General features: G+C 36.8%; 3 protein-coding genes across 11 annotated transcripts; 2 read left to right on the forward strand and 1 right to left on the reverse strand.

Annotated features, from left to right (window-relative positions):
- Positions 1–912: 912 nt before the first annotated feature.
- LOC101252827 (uncharacterized) lies at positions 913–20,478 on the forward strand. Of its 9 annotated transcripts, none has more exons than XM_026031678.2 (21): positions 913–2,020; positions 5,647–6,204; positions 6,309–6,479; positions 6,569–7,847; positions 7,935–8,515; positions 8,625–8,741; positions 8,861–9,043; positions 9,154–9,216; positions 10,391–10,462; positions 10,630–10,890; positions 11,046–11,165; positions 13,132–13,191; positions 15,913–15,953; positions 16,139–16,216; positions 16,320–16,404; positions 17,864–18,022; positions 18,628–18,730; positions 18,859–19,224; positions 19,373–19,727; positions 19,838–20,025; positions 20,168–20,478. In XM_026031678.2, the coding sequence occupies exons 1-16, from the start codon at positions 1,163–1,165 to the stop codon at positions 17,996–17,998; spliced, it is 4,662 nt and encodes a 1,553-aa protein (XP_025887463.1). In that variant the 5' UTR covers positions 913–1,162; the 3' UTR covers positions 17,999–18,022; positions 18,628–18,730; positions 18,859–19,224; positions 19,373–19,727; positions 19,838–20,025; positions 20,168–20,478. The 9 variants fall into 9 exon arrangements, with proteins under 9 accessions (XP_025887463.1, XP_025887468.1, XP_069143329.1 ...); XM_026031683.2 differs by having other exon boundaries at positions 6,569–6,725; positions 6,822–8,515; XM_069287228.1 differs by having other exon boundaries at positions 6,569–6,725; positions 6,822–7,847; positions 17,864–18,730.
- A 408-nt stretch (positions 20,479–20,886) lies between these two features.
- LOC104648974 (transcription repressor OFP17-like) lies at positions 20,887–21,411 on the forward strand. The gene has a single exon (XM_010327257.2). The coding sequence runs from the start codon at positions 20,887–20,889 to the stop codon at positions 21,409–21,411; it is 525 nt and encodes a 174-aa protein (XP_010325559.1).
- Positions 21,412–21,608: 197 nt separating this feature from the next.
- On the reverse strand, positions 21,609–24,638 carry LOC101244120 (uncharacterized). The gene is made up of 6 exons (XM_004229737.5): positions 24,171–24,638; positions 24,037–24,096; positions 23,741–23,853; positions 22,919–22,987; positions 22,171–22,222; positions 21,609–22,055 (listed from the first exon to the last, which is right to left on the reverse strand). Exons 1-6 carry the CDS (start codon positions 24,411–24,413, stop codon positions 21,921–21,923), a joined length of 672 nt encoding a protein of 223 aa, XP_004229785.1. The 5' UTR covers positions 24,414–24,638; the 3' UTR covers positions 21,609–21,920.
- Between the last annotated feature and the right edge of the window lie 269 nt (positions 24,639–24,907).

Consider the following 24,907-nt stretch of genomic DNA (forward strand, 5'->3'; position numbering starts at 1 on the left):
TATCCATAAATCATTATCAAAAAGGGAAGATTCAATCATAAAAACAACAACGTGAAGATTTCAAATTTGAATGTCAATTCCTATATAATGCGAACCTAATCCGTCCCCGTCTTTATCGCTAGATTACTTGATAACGTGCTTGCAGATAAACATCATTATCGTATAGGGAAGATTTATTCATAAAATAACAACATAAAGATTTTGAATCTGAATGTCAATTTCAATATAATGTGAGCTTAATCCGTCCCCGCCTTTATCACTAGATTACTTGATATAACGCTTGCAGATTATAACATTATATCCATATATCATTATCATAAAGGGAAGATTCAGTCATAAAAACAAAAATGTGAAGATTTTGAATTTGAATGTCAATTCCAATATAATGCGAATCTAATTCGTCACCGTCTTTATCGCTAGATTACTTGATATTCGCTTGCAGATTATAACAGTCTATACATAAATCATTATCGTAAAGGGAAGATCCAATCATAAAAATAATGTGGAGATTTTGAATCTGAATGTTAATTCCAATATAAAGCGAGCATAATCGATACTGTCTTTATCACTAGATTACTTGATGTCGTGTTTGCAAATTATAACAATCTAAATCATTGTCGTAAAGGAAAAATCCAATCACAAAAGAAACAACGTAAAGATTTCGAATTTGAACATCAATTCCAATATAATGCGAGACTAATTTATTATCACGCTCGCAGGTCTAACCATAAATTAGTTGAGAGAGTACACGTTAATCTAGTCGCCAACGCCATAATTTTTTTTCATTAGTTTTCAACTATCATTAATTTTCATTTAAATTGAAGATTTTCTCTAGAACATAATTAAAAAAAAATTAAAAATTAAAAATAAAACCTCTTCTTTTAGCTTCTTCTTACCAAACTTTCTGTATTTGAATTGTTTGGATAATATTTAGTAAAAATTTAATTTCAGAAGAATTCCAAGTGAAAGCATAAGAAATTTACTTCCTTTTGGCCCTTGTAGTTTTTTTCAGTATAAATACGAAACAAAGGTCAGCAAATACGGAATAATCTCTTCACATGAACCGCGATTGTTGCTTTGATTATCGTCTTCTACATGATCATCGCTGCTACTGCTACTGCAACCACCTGAGAATCTTCACAAAATTCACCTGAAAAAAAAAATGAAAAAATCGAACTTTAGTTCGCCTTTGCCCCAAAAATCTATGAACAATTCAAGACAGCAGCTTTTTGATTCCCTCACATCTCACATTTCTCTCTACAATTCACAAAAACCTCCATTTCCTAATCATAACCCTAACCCTAGATCATCGCTGATCAAATGGTTCTCTTCCCTTTCGATTCCTCAACGCCAAGCTCATCTCACAATTGTTCACTCGAATTTCGTTCAAATCCTGTTGCAAATGCTTGGTAAACTTCAATCCAATGGTCATGGGTTTTTCTTCATCCTACCTGACATGCCTTCAGATGGTTCTGATCTTCCAAGCGTTTGTTTCAGGAAGTCTCATGGGTTATTAGCTCGAGTTGCGGAGTCCAATGAGTCAGAAAGGCGAGTTCGTCAGTCTGTACGGATTTTCAACTCGAAAGAAGGAGAAGGGGAAAATGGGGTTTCGGGTTTGTTGGATTTTGTTGATGCTTTGACTGTAAGTGAGGAATTTGTTGGAAATGTGGATACTTTTGTGAATGCAATGGATGGTGTTACGAATAGGAAGTTTTTGAGAGGGGAAGAAAGTGGGTTGAGCTCAGAATGGGTGGAATTGGGGTGGTTGAAAGAGAAGGGTTATTATAGCATCGAGGCTTTTGTGGCGAATAGGTTGGAGGTGGCGTTACGATTGGCATGGTTGAATCATAATAATGGGAAAAAGAGAGGTGTAAAGCTGAAAGATAAGGTGAATTCTGTAGGTGTAGGGGCAAATGCATTTTGGAGGAAGAAAGGGTGTGTAGACTGGTGGGGTAAGTTAGATGAGGCAACAAGGGTCAAGATTCTTCGTAATGGCTTAGGGAAGGCAGCAAAATCACTGGTACTTCTTTATATTTGAGCGTTTTTCTTGACTAGCAGATTGTTCTATGTTTGTTATTTGGTGCTACATTGCTGTTTAATGTGCTACGAGTTCATTCAATGAGATTACAATATGTTTCAATTTGTGTATGTGGTGGCATTTTCATTCATGGATGTTAAAAAGCTGAACTTTCCCCCTAATAGGAAAGAGATAATGAGACATTTTGGAATAGTAAATAGCTTGTTAAATGGGAAGTACACATTTTAGAATCCTCGGGAATCTATCTAAACAACAAGTGGCTAAGATTTGCAAGTAGGCTAAAATCTGTATCCAAAAATTAGCTCAGATGTAATAAAGGAAATTTAAAGATAATGTTGAGGAGGCCTATTTGATTTGGAAAAGCAAAAGAGAGTATGAACTGCAGGCATTCATGATAATTAACTAAATTATCAAATCATGCAACTTCTTAACTAAGATGTGTCTCTACCTTTTCATAGAATTGAATAGTAGGTTCACGCTGTTGTTTCTTTTTCTCATGCTTTATCAATTGGTTGAGTCAATTCAAACTATAACTGATTTAGATTTTTAGGTACCCTATACCTATGTATGTACATCCCTTTTAAATAATGTCTCTCTTCTTTCTAAAGTAGTCCTGTGGTCATCTAAAGTAGCTCGGACTCTTCATTTTTGGTGCCGCCCCTCGTGTCGTGTGGGTGTGGGATCCATACTTGATTCAGTCAATTGGTTTTGGGTACTTTGACCAAATTCGATGGAGAAATTCTGGACAAATTCAATGATTTATTTAATCAAAATAAAAACTAAGGTGTTAGAAAATGGAATACCTTGTGTATATACATTTCTATGTTCACTCCCTTTCCTTTTATCTCCTTACAAGATTGTTCTCTTGATCAATATTTTCTCCTTAAGTTTTCCATATAATATCTCATAATTTAGGTTTCATCCCTCTATTTTTAGATATTTGAATTATTTTAGCCTTATCCCCGCACCTGTATCCTGTGGCGAAGCTAGGAATTTCACGAAGAGGGTCCAAATTTTTTAGATATTTGAATTATTTTAGCCTTATCCCCGCATCTGTATCTAGTGACGGAGCTAGGAATTTCACGAAGAGGGTCGAAAAATTAAACAATAAAATCTCTTTTTAAAAAGGAAAAAAATTGTTGGTGGTGAGATTTGAACATGCGAGCACTAGCTCACTGCTCGTTAAAGGTGTCTAAACAAACATTCAAGACATCTTAAACCACTAGGTTATAATAACCTATTATGTCAAGGGTGTCCAATATATGCTATTTAATCACCTCATGTATCATTTTACTTGTATATGCTGTATTTTTTTCCGACAAAGGTTGTCCAATTTGACACCCTGACATACATGTGCCTATGCCCCTGCCTGTGTCCATACATGGATCCGTATTCCAGATCTTAAAATTTAGATCTTAGAGGACCCTACCTCTAGATTCCTCCTGTACCGGACATACGAACCCGAGTCCGAAACTTAGGTGGTCAGAGCCATGTCGATGAATATGTGTTTGGTTACTGGTAGATTTATATTTTTTAGGTACCCTATCCCTATCTATGTACATCCATCTTAAATAATATCTCTCTTCTTTTTAAAGTAGTCCTGTGGTCATTAAGTTGCTCGGACTCTTCACTTTTGGTGCTGGGGTGTGGGTGTGAAATCCGTACTCGATTCTGTCAACTAGTTTTGGGTACTTTGAACAAATTCGATGGAGAAATTCTGGACAAATTCAATGATTTATGTAATCAAAACAAAAACGAAGGTAAATTGAAGAAAATGGAATACCTTTGTATATATAAATTTCGATTTTCACTCCCTTCCCTTTTATCTCCTTAGAGGATTCTCCTCTTGATCAATATTTTTTTTTTGGAATGGCAACTTTTTCTTCTGTTTATCCACTGGTATACTACATCAAAGCAGCCCCCCTTCCAAAAGTATTCAAACTACACAGATGGATGACTCCATCTGTGTTGTTTGTCACAAATAGTCTAAAACATCAAAAAGTTCTTCTGCCTGTACTAAAACTTTCTGTTTACACCAAAAATAATAAAGAGCATTCATCTTGAAATTTTTTCAAATTGTTCTTCTTGCTCAAAACATCTTTGATTCCTTTCTTTCCACACTGTCCACCATATACCAGCTGGGACAATCTTCCATCTCTCCTCCTTAATTGTAGTATTGCCCACATGATCCAACAATTTAGAAGTTGTACTATGTTTCATGGTTTCACCCAAGTGATCTTCCTAAGGCTGCTGAATATTCTCCATATTTGATCAATATTTTCTCCTTAAGTTTTCCACATAATATCTCATAATTTTGGTTTCATCCCTGTATTTTTAGATATTTGAATTATTTTAGCCTTATCCCCGCACCTGTATCCATACATGGATCTGTGTCCCTAAATCTTAAAATTTAGATCTTAGAGGACCCTACCTCTAAATTCACACCTGTACGGGACATTCACACCCGAGTCCAAAACTTTGGTGGTCATAGCATGTTAGTGAATATGTGTTTGGTTACTGGTGAATTTAGATTTTTAGGTACCCTATCCCTATGTATGTACATCCCTTTCAAATAAATCTCTCTTCTTTCTAAAGTAGTCCTGTGGTCATCTAAGTTGCTCAAACTATTCACTTTTGGTGCCGCTCCTGTGTGTGTTGGGGGGATCCGTACCTGATTCGGTCAACTGGTTTTGGGTACTGTGACCAAATTCGAGGGAGAAATTCTGGACAAATTCAATGATTTATGTAATCAAAATAAAAACAAAGGTAAATTGAAGAAAATGGAATACCTTGTATATATATAAATTTCTATTTTCACTCCCTTTCCTTTTCTCTATCTTAAGTTTTCCACATAATATCTCATAATTTAGCTTTTATCACTCTATTTTAGATATTTGAATTTTAGCCTTATCACCGCTCCTGTATCCATACATGGATCCGTATTCCCAAATCTTAAAAGTTAAATCTTAGAGGACCATACCTCTAGATTCACACTTGGACTGGACATCCGCACACGAGTCTGAGAACTTAGGTGGTCATAGCATGTCAGTGACTATGTGTTTGGTTACTGATGGCTATTTGAATCTTTAATAACATCTTTTTCACTGTTAAACTATATTTTCCCCCAGGGAAGCCTTATAAATTACTTGAAATATAAAATATGCTACTCTTTTCCTCTAGTTACCTCTAAACAGCATGTCCACATTATTTCTCAAATAAAATAAAATAAAAAAACAAGAAGAAGAAAAAGAAAGAAGCAGCGCAAAACAGTAAACCCAGCATATTTGCTCCTGTTCGTGTATGTTAAAGCAGCAATTGATTTTAGATAACATACCACCTATAATTGTTTGATTTTGATTTGATATACTTCCCATAAGTCATATTTTTTCACAAATAGCAACAATTACATTAATGATATCTCCTAGTATGTGTCTTATTGTACTCCTGTACTGCCTGACAATGTCAATCAAATGATTGAGATGTAAGGAGTTCAGCTGTTTAATCTTCTTATTGCTGGAAGAGTCATCTATTCTTCCTGCATATTTAATAGGTGCTCATTAGAGTTTGACACAGGCTTATGCTGTCCAATCTCCAATTATATCTTTCAGATTACTGACACTTTGAAAGGGGCAAGAGGTGTTTCAGCGGATAAAACTTGGCTATGCAGTTCAACACTAGAACAACCTCTGAGGGGTAATCCTACTTTGTCTGATCGAAGAAACTTTATGAATCTCAGTGTGTCAGATGCAAGAGTTGCAAAAAAGAGCATGCATCATGCATCAGTGTTTGGAGTCTCGTGTTCATTCAACCAGTTACTTGATTGTTTGTTTATGCTTGAGGATATCTCCACTGTGCTGTTGGCATGTCCACATTCTGTTTGCGAGCCTCCTGATAGTGAAAAATTATTCTTTAGTTCATTTGAATCTGTTAATACTCTTTCTGATTGTATATTAAGAAAATTACGGGGGTTACTCATGATTATTTCTCTTGACTGTACAAAGTATGAGCTACTAGAGGACGAAAACTTGAATTCCTTACCAAAGCAAAACAAAGAGATACTTGGTGCTTCGAACCGTAAGAAAAAAGGGAAAAACCGTAAGGTGAAGAAATCAAATTCTTTGCCAAAACCTAAAACAGATGGTTTGAGGCCTGCTAAAAGCACTGAGGTACAACTCTGATCTTGAAGACTTCCCATAGAAATTTCCTTTAGAAAGAAGAAAAAAAAATCTATACCATGTGTTCCCTTACTTTCTTTTAAAATAATATGCAGGACAAGGGAGACACATCCATGCGTTGTGATAATGTATATAATAGTTCGTCTACTGGTTTGGTCGATAAATTTTGTGGCGATAATGTACATAGTAGTTTGCCCAGTGGATCGGTCAACAGAGAACAGCAGAAGGATCATGTTAAAGAGAGTCTTCCATCTTTGATCGATATGGTTGTAATTATCTTCTCTTTCTACTATGTATCAGATATCCAAGTTATGTTGTAAATAGTTTGTAACTGACTGACTGTCTGCATGGACAGGGTGAAGGACCAGATAATCAAACTGTTAGAAGTGCTTCAAGGAAGAAAAGGAAAGAAAGAAACAAGATTAAGAACCCTAGCTTGATAACTTCTGGGGAAGATGGTAAATGTCCGAAAAGAAATTCTCAGAAGTCCTTTATTTCTGTCAACTCCCGAGGTAGGGATCCAAGTTCTGATTGTGTCACTTTAATAGATTCGGTTGTTCAAAGCGGATCAAAAGATTCTTGTATTGACAATGAGAAACGTGAACCAGAAATGAGCATTCTGAGTCGAAGCAGTAGGGATTCTGGTTCTGCTGGTTCTTTTGAAGGTTACAGGAATCCTTGTTTGACAGACCATTTGCCCAAAGAGGGAGTGATGGAAAATGGAACGGTAGCTGTTGCAGTGGAAACTACCAATAGGGAAGGCGATTCTGCTATATCTTCTGTAATGCCTGCGATTGAATCTGGACGCACTCTTTCAAACGGCAAGGAGTTCAAAAAATTGAACAGAGCAGGTTTTCTTGAGCAGAAAATTGAAGTTGGTGATGCCAACACAAATTTGACCTCGTTACAGGAGAAAGGAAGTGTTGATGTTTATGATACAGGGCCGATGAATTCTCCATCTTATGTTTCGTATGAGTGGCCCAGTGTAGCTCCTGTTCATCTTCCATGCGGTGATTCACATCTCCCACGGGCTACTGATAGATTGCACCTTGATGTCAGTCGCAACTGGAAAAGTCATTTTCGTCATTCTTTTCTACGCAACGTACGCCATGTAAGAAATTCTTCAATTGAAACAGGATGCCCTGGAATCATATCTGGACCTTTGCCAATGAGTTTAGATTGGCCCCCAATGGTGCGCAGTATCAATAGACTAGCTGCTCCATCAGTTACATGCAATTATGATGCTGGGTTTATATCTAGGAGAACGTCTTTCCAGCAAGATATAGCAGCTCAAAGCATGCACTGCAATGTGGTGAGTACTGAGGATGAAAGGGTGTATTCTGGTGACTTAATGGACTTCTCCGATCTTGCAAATTCACATGAAGTGGGTGAAGACCATGATTATCACTGGATGTCTGAAGAAGAGTTAGAGGTACATGCTGTTTCCGGGGTGGACTATAATCAGTACTTTGGAGGTGGTGTTATGTATTGGAATCCTTCTGATCATCTTGGTACTAATTTTTCACGTCCTCCCTCTCTTAGCTCGGATGATAGCTCATGGGCATGGAGGGACGCAGACATGAATAGGGCAGTTGATGATATGGTTGCCTTCTCTTCTTCCTACAGTACAAATGGTTTGACTTCTCCTTCTGGTGCTTCCTTTTGCTCTCCATTCGATGCTTTAGGTTCAGGACATCAGGCTGTTGGTTATGTTATACCAGGAAGTGAGATTACCAGCAAGGTTCTGCAGTCATCATCATCAGCAGATCTAGTGACAGTAGAGAATGCTTCAGGATCCTTGTCCAGTTTGCCCGCTGAAGTTGAAGCAAAGTCTGTGGATTCACTCGCATACCCCATTTTACGACCCATTGTCATTCCCAGTATGTCTCGGGAGAGATCAAGATCAGATTTTAAGCGCAGTCATGATCATAAAAGTCCTTGTGTTCCTCCCAGTAGGCGGGAGCAACCTAGGATCAAGAGGCCTCCATCACCTGTTGTCCTCTGTGTTCCACGTGCTCCTCATCCGCCTCCTCCTTCTCCAGTTGGTGATTCTAGAAGGCACAGAGGTTTTCCAACAGTTCGGTCTGGTAGCTCCAGCCCTAGGCAGTGGGGTGTCAAAGGTTGGTTCCATGATGGAATTAATTTTGAAGAAGCCTGTATACGCATGGATGGTAGTGAAGTAGTTTGGCCTGCTTGGAGGAGTAAAAGTCTCTCAGCCCATCAGTTAACGCAACCTCTACCTGGAGCTTTGCTGCAGGACCGCCTAATCGCAATTTCACAGTTAACTCGCGATCAAGAACATGTAAATTTCAAATCTGAGAATCCGGTTTGCAGTTTCATAACTCCTTTATTCACATGTTTCTGTCTGCTTGAGTGGAAAGCTACTTTTGTTCATTCTTTTTCTTTTCCAGCCAGATGTTGCGTTCCCACTTCAACCTCCCGAAACGCTGAACTCTACTGCAAAGAAGGCATGTCTCTCAATGATCCATAGTCGCCTTCACAATGAAATTGAGAACTTCTGTAAACAGGTAGAGTCCCAAGAGAGTAGTAGCTTCTGCAGTATCATTTCAGTAATTTTACCAGATTTTGAGGATAAAAAATCCGGCAATGTGATGCTTATTGTTGGTTATCTGTAATGACATTCAAGGTTGCCTCTGAGAATCTGATCAGGAAGCCTTACATTAATTGGGCTGTAAAGCGCGTTGCACGTTCTCTACAAGTATTATGGCCTAGATCGCGTACAAACATTTTTGGTTCAAACGCTACTGGGTTGTCACTCCCATCGAGTGATGTGGACCTTGTGGTCTCTCTTCCTCCTGTGAGGAATCTGGTAAGCATGTCTTGCATAATATGTGCTTATGTTATATCTTTAGGTATGGAGAAAAAGAGTCTTGGAGAAAGGAAATCATGTTATATTCTTTTCTTTTCTTTCATCCCTAGGAACCAATTAAAGAAGCTGGGATCTTAGAGGGGCGAAATGGGATCAAAGAAACATGCCTTCAGGTATTCAGGATCACATGAATATTCTTCTCTAATAATTGAAGGAGGAAATGCTATGCTTGCTTTGAAAGACATGATCTTTTTGTACTCCCTCCATCCTATAATACTTGTCATGTTTCATTTTTGAGAGTGCTACATTTCTTTGACCAACATTTAAGATATATTTTTTCACCATATTGATATGAGAAAAAAAGTTGCAACTTATAATGCTTTTTGTATTGTTTGGAATATGTATATTGTGATTTTAAAATATTTAATTAATCTAGTCTAATTTAGCTTTGAAAGATGGTCAAATTGAAAAGTGAAACAAGAGCGAGTAAACTTAAAGCACGGGACCTAAAAAAAAGAAGAAGAGGAGAGAACCTTCTTGCTGTTCTTTAATCATTAACCAATATTTTCCTCATGACCCTCAACCGCCCCCACCTCCACCCACCCCACCCACAAAAAAAAGAAGAAGAGACACATGGGCTTAACTTAACCCCAACAGCTAGCTGATGAGAGGAGGATTTCTCGAGTCTTTATTAGCAGACCATCAATCCATTGCCCAACCAATGGGGTACTCTAACTCACTCTACCACCTCCCCTTTCACTCCTATGCCCAATTAGAGCATGGATTGGGAGCCCAAACAGGGATATGAGCATCCCCGACTATCATACTATATATATATATAAAGATATGGCACTTGAGTCTAACCCAACCTGCAAATCCATAGAAGAAGAAATCACCTAGTGTTTTGTCTTTGCTGGGATTCAAACTTAAAACTTCATGGTTTTCAACCCACTTCTTTGCTCCCTAGGCCACACTCTTGGGTGCAACTCCCACGGCCCATTTTATGCATATCTAACTGCCTATATAGTCACAGTCTTAGATGAGTAGTGTGAGAGTTCCACATGTATTTTCAATTTCTATCTTATAAAAGAGTGAACTTTATACCATGTGGGTCTCAACAAGTCACTAAGGTATAATGGGGATGTGAAGATGAAATAGTTCAGAAAAGAGAAATATGTCATTATTTTTGGAACAAACTAAAAAGGGAAGCATGTCCCTATAAAATGGACGGAAAAAAGGGTACCAGACAAGAATATTGAGTTTGTTTTACCCTTGGTTGTCCAATTTGATACAAATATAGCTTATTCTAAATGGAGCTCCTTCTTGCTGACATAGAACACTTTGCAGCATGCAGCTAGATATCTGGCTAACCAGGAGTGGGTAAAAAATGATTCTCTGAAGATCGTGGAAAATACTGCTGTAATATCTCTGAAATCCAAAATCCTTTTCCTTCTGGGTTCTCATCAGCTTTGTGTTTTTCTTTATGTTAATCGCAATACCTTTGTCCTTCTCTCTTTTATCACAAAAAAAGTACCTTGACCTCCTTAGTCATTGTTCCATACTATGTTGCTTCCATTTTTCTACAGATACCAATTATAATGCTTGTGGTGGAAGTTCCACATGACCTCATTTCGTCGTCTCTATCAAATTTACAAACACCAAAAGCTGAACCAACTGAGTTGACTGTTGAAGAAGGCAATACTTTTCAGGCTGATTCGACTTGTTCGGATTCCTCATCTTCACCACAGTGGTCTAAGATGAATGAATGTGTGAAGGATGTAAAAGCAGTTCGACTTGATATTAGTTTCAAATCGCCTTCTCATACAGGATTACAGACCACAGAGCTGGTATGTGTTGAAGAGATTGCATCTGAGTACTTGTGGGATCAAATTCAGAACTATATTCTCTTAATCTTTATCACTTTAGATATTTGTTATGTCAAGCCTGTCATTGGTTATGCATGTAGATTTATCGTATGATGTGTTTCCATTATCGATGATAGGTAAAAGAGCTCACAGAACAGTTTCCTGCTACCACACCTCTTGCTTTGGTGCTAAAACAGTTCCTAGCAGATCGCAGTCTTGACCAGTCATATTCAGGCGGTTTAAGTTCATATTGTCTAGTAAGCTTTCTCAGCATCAATATCTGGTAGAGTTACCTAAAAGTGTTTCAGTTGTCTATATACTATTTTCTTACTTGATATTCAAGTTTGTTCTTTTGGTTATGCTTAAATACATCACTCTTCCATACTCTTCTCCGTCATCCTGGGAAAAACTGTAGAGTTGTTTTGGGCACACCAAAAATGCCAAATATGTTGAGAATAACGTTTCAGATTTCAGTAAATTTACAATAATGAAAGCGATGGATTTGTCCTCTTCAGATTCACATAGCTACATTACCTCTTCTTTGAGGCATGTCACTTTGGGCACTAACCAAGAGAAACATTTGAGATTTGATCTTAAGTGGAGCCATGCCTTTCCATGTGGATTTCCATGGCCAGAGAGTGTTCTGAGATGAAACTTGAGTAGAAATCGAGTAGCATGATTTTAAAGAGAAGGTGCCCTCTGATTTACCTTTTCAAATCATACATCAGATGAAGAAGAGGCTGAGGTAGTGCTGCTGAGTAAGTTCAAAAGGCTTAGGTGTCCATCCGCTTCCTAATCATTTAAGTTCCTCTAAAGTGATAAGCCAACAGTGCTCTTGTCTGAAATCTGAGGTAAGAGTGTCTTGGAAGAGGTGATGCTGAAGAGAGCCGTACATATCTTTAACAGGAGAGTTGCCAAGTCATCTATCATTCCAAAATCTAGCCTTTCCGCCATCTCCCACAATTGACCGTTCAACTTTTCAAAAAATAACCTACGTTGGTATATTTATGAGTGCCTTCAATCTTATGATTTATGAATGGTGAATATACAGTGCACCTACTTCTTTTGCTGCCATCTACTCATTTCCTGCACTGACTGCTTTGCTAAGCTGCTTCATTCCCTTCTTGACACTCTATTATGTGTGGATTAGTGAGGGCAGTTGAGGCAAAAGAAGGATATTTTCTGACTACTCCTTTGCTTAGAAAGCAGAGAAAATGAATGATTGAAGAGTTCTTTTTCTTGCTTGGGTGCTGTAGAAATTAGAGAATCATTTTCATCTTCACCCAAAATTTTAATCAGTTACAAATAAGTCAAACAATTTTTCACTCATACCATGTTTCAACTCAAACCAAGCAAAAGAGATGGAGGTTGGTCGGCTACACTTATGCTTTGCTTGGAAAGAAGAGACAAAAAAAGAAAGAAAGGAACAACTTAGAGATTTTTCTTTTCTCTTGCTTTGGTACTGTAACAATTAGGGGATGAAAATAAAAGAGTACCATTTTCTTCTTTGACTGAAATTTAAATCAGTGACAACAAATAAGTCGAACAATTTTCTTTTTCATTCTTGTTTTCTATCTGAACCATGCATTCGTAAATAGAAATCGCCTTAGCTTTCTCCTCCTCTATTTTTACTACCATTTTCCCTCCTTTCTCTTCCTTTTCCTAAATTCCCAGCATAAGTTATATTTATGCTCACAAGTGATTCATTCTAGCAGTGAAGACTGAAGATTAAACGTCCTTACCTTGATTTACATGTAATTAGAATTTCAGGAGTGGGTTGATGTATCCATTTAGTCCATTAAGAGATGACTCACTTATTCTAACTAGCATTCTGATGAAGTTCTAGAATCTAAGATTATATTGCAAGAAATACTGACTGGAGTGACTATAGAGTTCCCTATCTTGATTCATTATTTTTCAGTTCTTGAATGAGGCAAATATCTGGAAATTAGATTGTGGTCTCTAAGTCTAGCTCAAGGTCAAACAGAAATTTTGTTCATTGGGAAGTGGAAATATCTGCATTGTGGTCATTATCTATTCAATCTAGTCATCTGTCAAACTTTTCACCCATTTGTTTCAAGCAAAAGTGAAATAGTGAAACTTATTCAATTGTCTTCCAATTCTTGGCATTCTTACCTCTGATGTTTTGCTTCCCTTGATTTCATTCTAGATCTTGATGTTAATGTGTTTGAATGTCTCTTAAATGTCTTCACCATTTAATAGGTACTATTGATCACACGGTTTTTGCAGCATGAACATCATCACAGTCGACCAATTGATCAAGTATGATTGAATCCTTCTTTTTCTTTTTTGTTTTCTTTATTGTACATTTAATTTTTGGCGATTGACCCCTGTTTTATTGTTAATGGTATCATCAGTAAGCCTGACATGTTCAACATAGATTGTGATGGATGTCTCCATTGTTTTTGTTGTTGGTTTGTTCATATTGTGATGAAAACATTCATAAGACCTTTCACAATATAAAGAAGAACCTGTGATCCGACATAAGATGATTTTCTGGGTAAATACTGTGAAATTTTCATCGGTTATTTGGGACATCTGTTTAGAAAGTGAACCACTTTTAATTCCTCTTTCGATTGTGGGCCTTTTAGACTACAATTGAAAGATCTCTTTTGAGCTAACTGAAATCTGATGAGAAAACGTTCATGGTCTAAAATATTGTATGTTATTGCAAATATTAGATGAGTGTGGTGTTTTGTTGTAACATATGAACAAATTAGACCCGAGTCTGATGTTGTCCGGAAGGGTAATTTCCCAAGGGTGATATTTGCTCAAAATTTTAATATTAGGGACAAAATCTAAATGATCGCTTAAACAAGGGACATTAGTGTATATCATCCATAAACACCAACAGCAAAGAACAAAGCGGAGGGAGACATTTCGTGGCAGCAGAACAACCTAGCCAGTTGAGTTTCTCTCATATTTGGGTTTAAGCTTGATAGTTTAATTTTAGGCTATAGTGAGCAGGTGAATTCCATCTTTTTGGTTTTCTCTCCTCCTTTAAAAATTAAGATAATGTAGCAAGGTAAAAAGGAAGGCTTATGTGAGGAGGTTGGCCTTTTTAACTTCAATACTCAATGGAATTACTGAAACTGAAGGGTTGGAGATCACACTTAAAGATGTTATCTACCGCACACATGAGATAATGATGAGGCTTGTAAAAGTAAAAAGTAAGCTGTCGTAGCGAGATCAAGTGCAGAGGCGGAATATCGAGCTATGGCACTAGCAACGTGTGTGCTTATGTGGTTGAGACAACTTCTCCAAGAATTTAAGGTAGGAGGAGTTGAACCGATGACATTGATTTGTGATAACCAAGCTGCATTACATATCCCTTCTAATGCAGTTTTCCATGAAAGAATGAAGCACATTGAGATAGATTGTCACTTCATTCGAGAGAAGATTGAGTCTGGATTTATCACAAGTTTTGTTAACCCAAAAGATCAACTGGTGGATATTTTTACAAAATCACTCCAAGAATCTAGAATTAACTATATTTGTGGCAAGCTATGAACATATGACTTTTATGCTCCAGCTTGAGGGGAATGTTATTTATGGTCTATTTGGTAGATATGAAATTATTTAAAATATGGTATGATTAAATAATCTACATATAAGAATATTCTCTTAATCCCTTTAATTAAGCAGTTTGGAGATTGTGTAATATTTTCTATCTTCTTTCCTTATTTACATTATCTGTAACAACTATTTAATCCATCAACTTGAGGGAGATCAATCAATTCAATTCCCAATATCTCTTCTTCTTCTAACTTCTCATGGCATCACAACAGACAGAGGTCATGTGATCGAATCTCACCGCTACCCAAATTAAAAAGAATTTCTACATACTTGACCCATGAAAAAGAATCAGGCCCGCATGTGAGGGGGCATGTTGAGAATATATTATCTATTAAAAGTATGCTCTCCTCTAACAATTTAAGCTTTTAAATGAGATTGTTACACACTTCAACAAGTTCAAATAGCAGAAACTTATCTCCTCTAACAATTTAAGCTTTTAAATGAGATAGTTACACACTTCAACAAGTTCAAATAGCAGAAACTTTAGGTGCATGTCTGATGCACTATGAGAGACTTGTGGAATGGACCACCTTTCTGAGTTATCACATGGAAGTTACTTCACCTTTCAGCTGCAAGTCTCATTTTCAAATTCTTTTCTGACATTGCATATTAGTTTTTTGCTTTATTATTTTTCGTTTAAATCCTAATTTCATTTTGCTTCTCCTGATCATCGCGTCCTCCTTGCGTGTCAGAGATATAAAGCGAGTTCATGAAAGACTTCCCATGCCATCTCTGAAAGTTTTGCAATATAAGTGGCCCTGCTTCAGAGCCCCTGAACTTTTATGTATTTGTTATGATGCCTTCATATGAACAAGGATTGGGGTACGACATTTAGAAATTAGATGTTAGGGAAAGATAAATGTATAAAAGAGCCCATCTGCTGTCTTACCTACATGACTATAAATAATGGATTACATTGTACCTGAATAATCAAAACTGATCTTTCTCTTGAAAGATGTAGAACTTAAATGCTAGCATATTCAATGTAAAATTAAAAAATCACCTCCTCCTGCTCTTTGCTTGTACAGAACTGCTATGTGGACAGGTTAGTTGGATAGCCTTGTACAGAGGCCATATGATAGGGTTGCTCCTACAAATACTGATCTTTCTCTCGAAAGATGTAGAACTTAAATGCTAGCATATTCAATGTAAAATTAAAAAATCCACCTCCTCCTGCTCTTTGCTTGTACAGAACTGCTATGTGGACAGGTTAGTTGGATAGCCTTGTACAGAGGCCATATGATAGGGTTGCTCCTACAATTTTATACTTGGTGAGCTTGTTATATGCTGCAGTGCCTCTATGGAAGAAGTTGACTTTGTTTCAATTAATTAGAACTAAGCTTCTTTTATTTTTTTCTTCTGATGCACAACACTTTTATTGAGTGTAACTTTGATCTTATCTTGTAGAACTTGGGGAGCCTCCTGATGGACTTTTTCTACTTCTTTGGGTGAGTTTGAGCTGCTTGTATTTCCTTAAACATTTTATCTCATATTTGGTTCTTACAAGCAGCAGCCACACATTTTAGTTGACTCATATTTCTGAAGTCCAAACCACTATGATACCCCTGCTCCCTTTAAAAAAATAGATGCAAAAAAGGGTATTGCAGATGTAAAGCCTTCTTTTTGTTGTCAGGAATGTGTTTGATCCTCGTCAAATACGTGTCTCAATACAGGGAAGCGGCTTATACATAAATAGAGAACGAGGGTGCAGGTGTGACAAATTGCTGAACCTCCTGATTTTGTTTCTTGTAAATCTCTAGCTCCATTTTTGTGATGATTATCCTTCCTTCTTATTCCCTGGTTTTACTTTGTAGCATTGATCCAATTTGCATTGATGATCCTCTGTACCCAACCAATAATGTGGGGCGGAACTGCTTTCGCATACACCAATGCATCAAGGTTAGTTAGAATTGCTTGTAGTAAATTTTCTAGAAAATATTTGTTATGAACTATGGATAGTAAGCATGAAATATAAGTTCATGTCATCATCACGATGTTAGTAGAACTAGAAAAACTTGTCGGTCTGGTGAAAATGAAGAACTTGTGATATTTTGGGTTTCTTAGCTTTTAAAAATCAATAGGATAAAATGTATTTGAATCTCCTAAGAGGTTGGCAACAAGGAATTCCTTCTAGGCTGGCTAGTAGCGGGGATGTGTTGGTTAATGAATTAACCAGACATATCTCTCAATCACCAGTAGATTAAAGAAGCTTTTGATTTGTCATTGGTTAATTTTTATTATATTAATACAGTTGATGCAAGTGAATTAAGCGTTGGGCTCCACTCTTGGTGGTGCCCGACTGCCCTCTATCAGTTTGTTTACTTCACTATTCTACTAATTTGTTAAGTTCCAATCCCAACACTGTGCTTCCTCTACTTCGGGAGTAATTTGCATATGTAAAAGCTTGAATCATAAATCTCGTATTATATCTCTCGAATGACATGTGATGTATTTTTATTGAAAAGGTAGCATACGTCAGTTAAAAGTGAAAAGCATGAATTCCTCTGTTAGTACCTTGTTAGTCTACCAACAGTTTTATGCATGGAAATTAAATCAGTAGCTGTATTTTCTGTTCTCTGTAATATGTTCTGTAACAGTGATTTCCCTTTCCATGTAGCAGTTGTTTTCTGTGTAGTATTTATTTGCAGTAAGGAGGTTATTCCTCCACTTTCTCATTTCAGTAATAGTGGGAAGTTATTTCCTTGTTATTAGGTGGGTGGTTAATCACCAATGTTGTATTTAAGTTATTTGAATTCAATGAAATGTTAAGCAGAAAATTACTAAGTTTTTGAGTACTTCAAACTCAAGAGATCGCAGGTTCTCTCTTAAAGAACCAGCACCATAGGTTGTAGGAAGAACACATTTGATTCACACTACAACGCCCCATAACCAGATCCATATCAGGGGACCATAACATCCTCTTATGCCTCGCATTATCTTAGGCCTAACTCACACCCTAAAAGCTAGCTAAAAAGGAGGAGGATTGCCAAGCCTTATAAGGAGTCCACCCATTTCATTAACCACCAATATAGTTCTTTAACACCTCAAATATGTAGAAGTCAGCTAAAAATACTTTGTTCTTTTAACGTGATGGAAGATGAACAATCGCTAAGGAATAGCTTGAACTACTGTACTTTGATGACTCGAAGTGACTCTACTTTTTCATTTAATTAATATAACCTGAAGTAACAAACTCTAGGTATTTTCTTTGGGTGCTTCTGTTTGACATATTGTTTAAGTTGGTTCCTAAGTTATGATTATTTTGGGACTGACTGAATGGATTAGAACACGCGCTAAAAATTATAATCATTGAATATTGGCTGCATATAACTATTCTAATAAAAGTTACTTTCTGTAGGCATTTGCGGATGCTTATTCCATTTTGGAAAATGAGATAGCTTCTCTTCCATGCAACGATGAATCTAATTCAGTGCCTCAAGTTAAGCTACTCCCAAGAATTGTTCCAAGCATTGAGGTTTCTGAGGTATCTTAATATCAGAAATTTTGCATCTTGAAGGTATGTTAAGCTCATACATTATCTTCAGATCAACCATAATACTTGTATAGTTTTCAAGATGCCATTAGTATTTTCTTTTATCTTTTTCCATCCTCTTAGATTGAAATGATTGGTTGCATAAGAATAAAGTTTCACTTATAATGACTTGATTGTATAAAAAGAGCTTCTAGAATGTTCATAAAGATATTGTGTAAGAGCCCGTTTTAAAGTTACTTTTAACTTTGCCAAACATTCCCCAAAAGCTAAATGACTTAAAAGTAGGTTAAACCAACTTTTAAGCCAATCTAAACAGGCTCTAAGTATCTCCACGAAGTTATCAAAGAGTTGTGTTATACGGGTGAATTTTACCTTTTCTAAAAGCATCTCCATGAAACCAGTGAGAAGGAAAGACATTATGCTAAACATTGAAGTTTGGGTCTCATAAGTTGAGTAATCTGAATATTACATGGTATTTTTTGTTTGATGTTGTACTCTTCAAACTCTAAAGTATCTGCAGTTAATCTTTTCTTTCCTTCTATTTGCCATTAGTGTCTTGTTATCTTCTATAACTATCAAAGACTCAAAGATTTGTCTCAAATCATTTGTGTCCTTCTATTTGGTATCAGCTTATTGTTATTACTATCAAAGATTCAATGATCAATCTCAACTTGCAACTGCCTCTACTAGAGTTGGACTAAATTCTATAGCCGCTCATTCTGCCGTGATTGGGTAAGATCTTCTTTTGCCCTACAGTTGCTTGATATTAAGTTTTTTGCTTTTGTAGATTTGGTTTCAAATTTATGTTCCGAACTTCTAGCAAATTGCAATTAAATTGTTTGATGATGTTATGAATACAGGTTGGGATTTTGCCTTTAAAAATTGGGACCAACTTCTGCTGGATGTCAAAACTAAGAATAGTTAAAGAGCTCCTCCATTCAATTGAATCAAACATTGTCTGAACTTGACCATGTCAATATATGATGACCACATTGACATGTTGGAGACTGTCTATTGCTAGCTGGTCCATCTTGAAAGTTATCCCAAAGTTAGAGAACTCTCCACTCGTTACAATTTTAATTTTCACCAAACCAGAATTTTGTACTTGAAGAACTTTTGATGTCATTGTTGAAATGGATTTGTACATATCATCATTGTGGTATTGAATTGGGCACTACTAGAGCTAATGAGGCAATTTGCAACTTACAAAGAGATTGAGAAGTCTAGTAAGTGTTATTTCTATGTTCTTTTCTAACATTTTTTTTTCTTTAGTTGATGAATCATGGCTAATAAGATGTGAAGGGAAATAGCACTCTACTTGTTCATCGAGAGTCCTTGGGTTCTGAGAAGTTTCTATTCTCATGCATTATTCAGGTGCTGGCTAGAATTGAATGGACATTCTGAGGCACCATTCCATATCTCCAACCTCTAAGTTAAGATTTGAACCTTGGGCTTATGTCAACTCCAAAAGCTAGCTCATGCGGTCAGGATTGTTAATGAGGCACACAAACCCTACCCACACCGATGTGAGACTCTAACACCCCCTATACACCCAGGATTGGACAATTAGAGCGTGGTAACATGGGAGCCAAGTTCAGGTAAATGAAGTCTCTGATACCATGTGAAAAGAAATGGTGGTGTCCGTGCTCTCTTGATAACAGTGGTGACCAGGCCATCTTGCTCGTGCCTCAAATACTTCACCAAGTATCTGCTACCTCCACCAGCGCAGGTACTGGATAACTCTACCCACCTAGGCTTAAGCAAATGATAATGCTGACCCTAAATAATCATTTTTAGAAGTCATGTATTATAGCTAAGTTCATCGAATGCTTTGAGCAGGCTCACGGTCAATAGGAAAAGCAAGCTTTTAGCTACTTCTGATAGGCTGAGCATCCTCGGATTGAAGATACCTTACGTCAGGAAGGGGCTGAGGAAAATCAAGCTTCTGGACACTTCTAATAGGAATAGCAAGCTTTTGGACTTCTAATTTACGGGTGGGAACTGGGCATTTTCTGCTGGCTCCAAGGGTAGAGGATCCTCTCTTTTACTGGTTTATTCTTTTCCACTTGTCTTTGTTTACGTTCCCCTTCCTCTCTCCTCCAGAGGCCCCTACCCTAGGAGTCTATTTCCTAATTTTTGACTTCTTGATTTTGTTTCATTTTATTTCAGTTGGGAGGATCACAAATAATAATGATCTGAAGTGATTTTTCACTCTGGCGATGCAGTTGCAATAACAATTAAGCTGAGCCGGTGCTTAAAGGTAAACTCTTGGACTGAAATGTGTCCAACTAGAATGGAGTCAACGTAGAAGATTTATGTAATCGATCTCAATTGGTTTGACATAGAGGCATAGTTGTCGTTGTATTTTGTTGTGTTGTATGAAATAACAATTGGATTATCTTTACGCAATGTTCATCTTATATTTTGTGCACACATGATGTACATTTCTTTTCTCAGTCACCTTGTGCTTAATTTCCTAATATTTTTCTTATCCTTTATTTACTTATTCCTTTTGAATGATTCAACAGCACGGATCAAGAATTATAAAAAAAATAATCTGGTCATTCCAAGAATCGAATAGGTACATTGTGTTGATTTATTAATCCTTACAGGAATTTTATAAACTCCAAAGTTTTGAAGATATTTCTTTCATGCATACCACTTTTCGTTTAATATGAAACGGCGTCTTCCACAAGTCATCATTTTCCCAACCTTAGAAAAAGGGGCAACCCTTCCACCAACCTTCCAACAAACTAACATTTTGTCTCAGAAAATCAACAACTCTCCTGTCATTTCCAAACTAAAAGAAAGATAAACCTGAAAACAATCATTTCCCAAGTTTGTTGCTTTATCACTACTCTTTTCCTCAACAAATAAAGGTTCCAACAATGAAAGTGAAAGTGTTTGGTCGCTTCAAATGCAAGCTTTTCAATCCATGCAAGAAAATAGCAAGGTTGTTCAAGTTCAGACTCAGAAAGCCCCTCTTTATAAGAAGACTTAAGTTTCGCCGTTCAGTACATAAGACTGAACGGCTAAGAAGAGTAGAGAGAGAGGAGGACCAAGTCATGGAGCTCAAGAGTTTCTCAGAAGTGGAACTTCACAACAAAGCACCATTTCCATCACCTCTCACCCCTGCTTACGTGAGATTGAGTGCAGCAACTAGAAAAGATGTGCCAGTTCTGGACAATGCGGAAGATGCATGCAGGAGCTTTGAGAATTATCTGGTGGAAACGATTGTGGAAGAGGGGAAAATGAGGGATTTGGCAGATGTGGAAGAGTTGTTATACTGTTGGAAGAATCTCAAAAGCCCCGTCTTTATTGAACTGGTGAGCAGGTTCTATGGAGAGCTATGCAGGGATTTGTTTTCCAATAGCTACGAGGACAATGTTAACACCCCAAAGAGACTCTTATAATGAAACTGTTTTTATCTTATTGTTTGAGCACAACTCATGTCTTTACACTCACAACTTATGTTGCTCGGATCCTCCAAACATGCATAGCTTTTGAAGGATCTGACACACGCCTAGTTGTATTCTTGAAGACTCCAAACAACATAGCTTACACCCCTTTCTATGCATGAATTTTGCAAAAATGTAGCAGCAGTAGCAAATTTGAGGAATCAGCAAGCCCAACAAACAGGTTATTTCATAAGTTCACCGTGTACAGTGTCTATCACATTCATTACCATCCCTACGGCTTTTCCTCGAACAAGATACATGAGTGCTTTTCCTGTTGAACTTGACATACAGGACCATGATACATTAAAAATATGTAATAGGGTAAACCATCCATGTCTTCTAAAGGTATAAGTACTTTTCAAGTGGCTAGAGCTGTCACAATAACTCTGTTGATCGACTCAACCATCTTTCCTGCAACTAGGAAGCTTTGGGAGGGGTTCCTGTAAGCATTGCAAATTATTCAACTAATCAGATTCATCTGTAGAATAATCAGCATCCTTAGAACACCCCTTCTTTAGCCTCTCTTGGAGATCTAACTGCTTGGGTAACACTAGCTCGATTCTCCGACCTGCCTCTAAAAAGTACCTCTCAAGCACCATCTGCAATTATATAATAAAGCTCAGTTCTTAATCAGAAGTTACTATTTGCAGTCTCTCTGAAAAAAAATGTACAGGAGAAGTAGATAAAAGACAATGAATTGAACTGAATGCATACAGCAGCAGCGTAGGCGTCCTGTTTCCCTTCACGAGCAGATTTTCCGAGGCCCCTAAAAATAGTTGTGCGGTTCATTTAGAATTTTATTTTTATAATATTCTGATGTCGAAAGAAATATATCTTCGTCTAGTATGCCCCATCACGAACCTTATCTAACAATGTATTTATGCCAATTTCATCGAGACACTTCAATTACAATATTAGAACAAATGCAAGGCTTCTGAATTTGCTCATATTGGCAATATAATATCTGAGGTAAGTTAGATTTAATATATTAACTGATCAACCCCATGGGACTAGCATGCTATCATGGTTCCATCGATCACTTGCATCCTCTCACCAGCACAATATGAGAAAAAATCTCATAGTTTTTTTCCATCTGCTAGGATTAGTACTGTGGTCTAATGATCTTCATTCTAGCTCTTAACTAGTTAATCTTTATTTTGCTTATAATGGGAGAAAAAGTGATAAGATCTACTACTTATAGATGTTTCTGCCACTTACGGATAATTTCTTGCAAGTTGTAACAGACTGTTCAAAGGATACCCTCCCTTCTCATATACACTTGACAATCAATTTATTAGCAAGAGAGGTAGACAAACTTCATCGATATCCAAATGAGATTATGGTTCCTCCTTGCAGATCTAGATATTTCCTCATGTAAGAGAGAATTGGCCGTTGATGGAATGAAAGAGCTTCCCCACAACTGATTCAATAAAAAAAGGAATAAGTCGGAAGAACTTATTACCTATCAACCATGTAGCTCATTGCGTCAATTGTTGTCCCGTACTCTTCCTGCAGATATACTCTCCATCCCCTAAAAGGACAGAATCGACGTTTAAGATGACGTCCCTCACCACTTAGAAAATGAATATAAACATGTCACGTGAGAATGACTAGTGAACTACAAGATGAGCTTAGTGTCAATAATTTGTAAAACCAACCTATAAAAAGAATGTAAAACCAAAGCATACTAGCTCAAAGGTTTCTAAAAATAGGAAGTCAACTAGTAGTCCTAGTGTGTAATAATCACATCAGTTTTGGTTAGTAAAGCATAGCAAGTAAACATGTTCTAGATAGTTCAACCAATAGAATTCCAACTATTGATCTGTCCGTTTTTCATTAGACTTAAAGACACATGTACTAAGCTTCAAGGAAGGACAAGATTTCTAGTTCAAGTGAGTGCTTCATGTTGCACGATACCTTCTTGCAGTTTTAATGACTTAAACTATCTCATCTAACAATCTCTTCACAGATGAGTCGAACATCTATCCTCTATTATTTACGAGAGGACGACCGTTGTCAAATTTGACAAATATGCAATGTCGCTAGCATTTGAAGCTACTCAGGTATAGAATGCAACATCACAGCATACTTCTCACAACCAACTTGATCACTCTAAAACCAGCATGTTGAAATTGGCTCACATTGTCAATTCAGATCAACCAACAGAAAAGAGATAGTCTCATCCGTTTAGCCTGCAATTTCTACTCGTTTTTTTTGTTTTGATTATTTAGCCCGATTATACAAAGAAAACGATTACAGACTAAAAGTGCTAAATAATTAATACCTCTCAGCAGCGCGAACAGCAAGCCTACCAGCAACACTCCGAACTTTGTTCGATTGTGGAGTTTCTTTTCCATCACTTGACAAAGGGAGTCCAATTATAAACTCATCCACTTCCTAACCTCCCAACAAAACCATACTCATGAAACTCCAGATACTGTACTATCAATTTAATTCTTAACAAAAATAAAATGAAAAGAGTAACTAAATCATATTCAAGAAGAATCACATCAAATAACCAGCTAATAAATAACTATAAAAATTAAATCTTTATACATCAAACACAAAGAAGCTGTATACCTGTTTTTGGGCAATATCAATAATTCGAAGTTCAAGCTTCTGTCCTCTCAACTCCAAAACCTAAAATCCACCAAATCAAAGTTCCAGTATATGAATGTGGGTGTATGAGAGCTTTGCGGATGAAATTGGGTTACCGTTAAGGGTCGAAAGTTGAAGCCTTTACTAAGGGCGAGTCCAGTACGGGCAAGCCCCAAATCCACCCCAAGACTAAAACCTCCTCTCCATGTTGAATCGAGCTTCCGTCGAACCGCATTTGGGGGAATTTCCTCAACCGATACTGCTCTTATTGCCAGAGTTTTTGTAGTTAATCGCGGAGAGTTCCTGGCCGGCCGAAATGTCACCGGCGGCAAGCTTACCGCTGCTAATAGATGTGCCATTCGAAGATGTTCTGGGACAATATTTTTTCAATAAAAGCATATTGGATATGACTAATTTTGGGACAATATTTTCGAACATAATTTTGAGTGTTAAATGTGCGTAAAAATTTCCATTATTGTTTTAGGATTAATTAAATAGATAAATTATTTGAAATGGCTATTAGGATTTATAATGATAATTTTGTCTTGAACAATTAAAAACATAGCTTATGTTAAAGAGTAATCACTTTTACACTTTTGTTGTCGTTTAATATCACTACTTTCTCTATGAATTTCATCAAACATCTTGACTTTCTAAATTAAAAAAAATTACTTTAAGAAAAAAAAAGGTCACTAATCCAACCTAATTATCTGATTTTGATTTTCAATATTTTCCTTTGTGGGTGGACAAATTAGTCCCTAATTACACTTGTCCGATTTTTTTATTATTATTTATTTTAACTAATTAAGAAACTACAATTTATTTATTTTTATATATTATATTATCAATTAAT

The sequence above is a fragment of the Solanum lycopersicum genome, chromosome 1 (assembly GCF_036512215.1).
Source record: "Solanum lycopersicum chromosome 1, SLM_r2.1".
Classification (NCBI taxonomy): Eukaryota; Viridiplantae; Streptophyta; class Magnoliopsida; order Solanales; family Solanaceae; genus Solanum; species Solanum lycopersicum.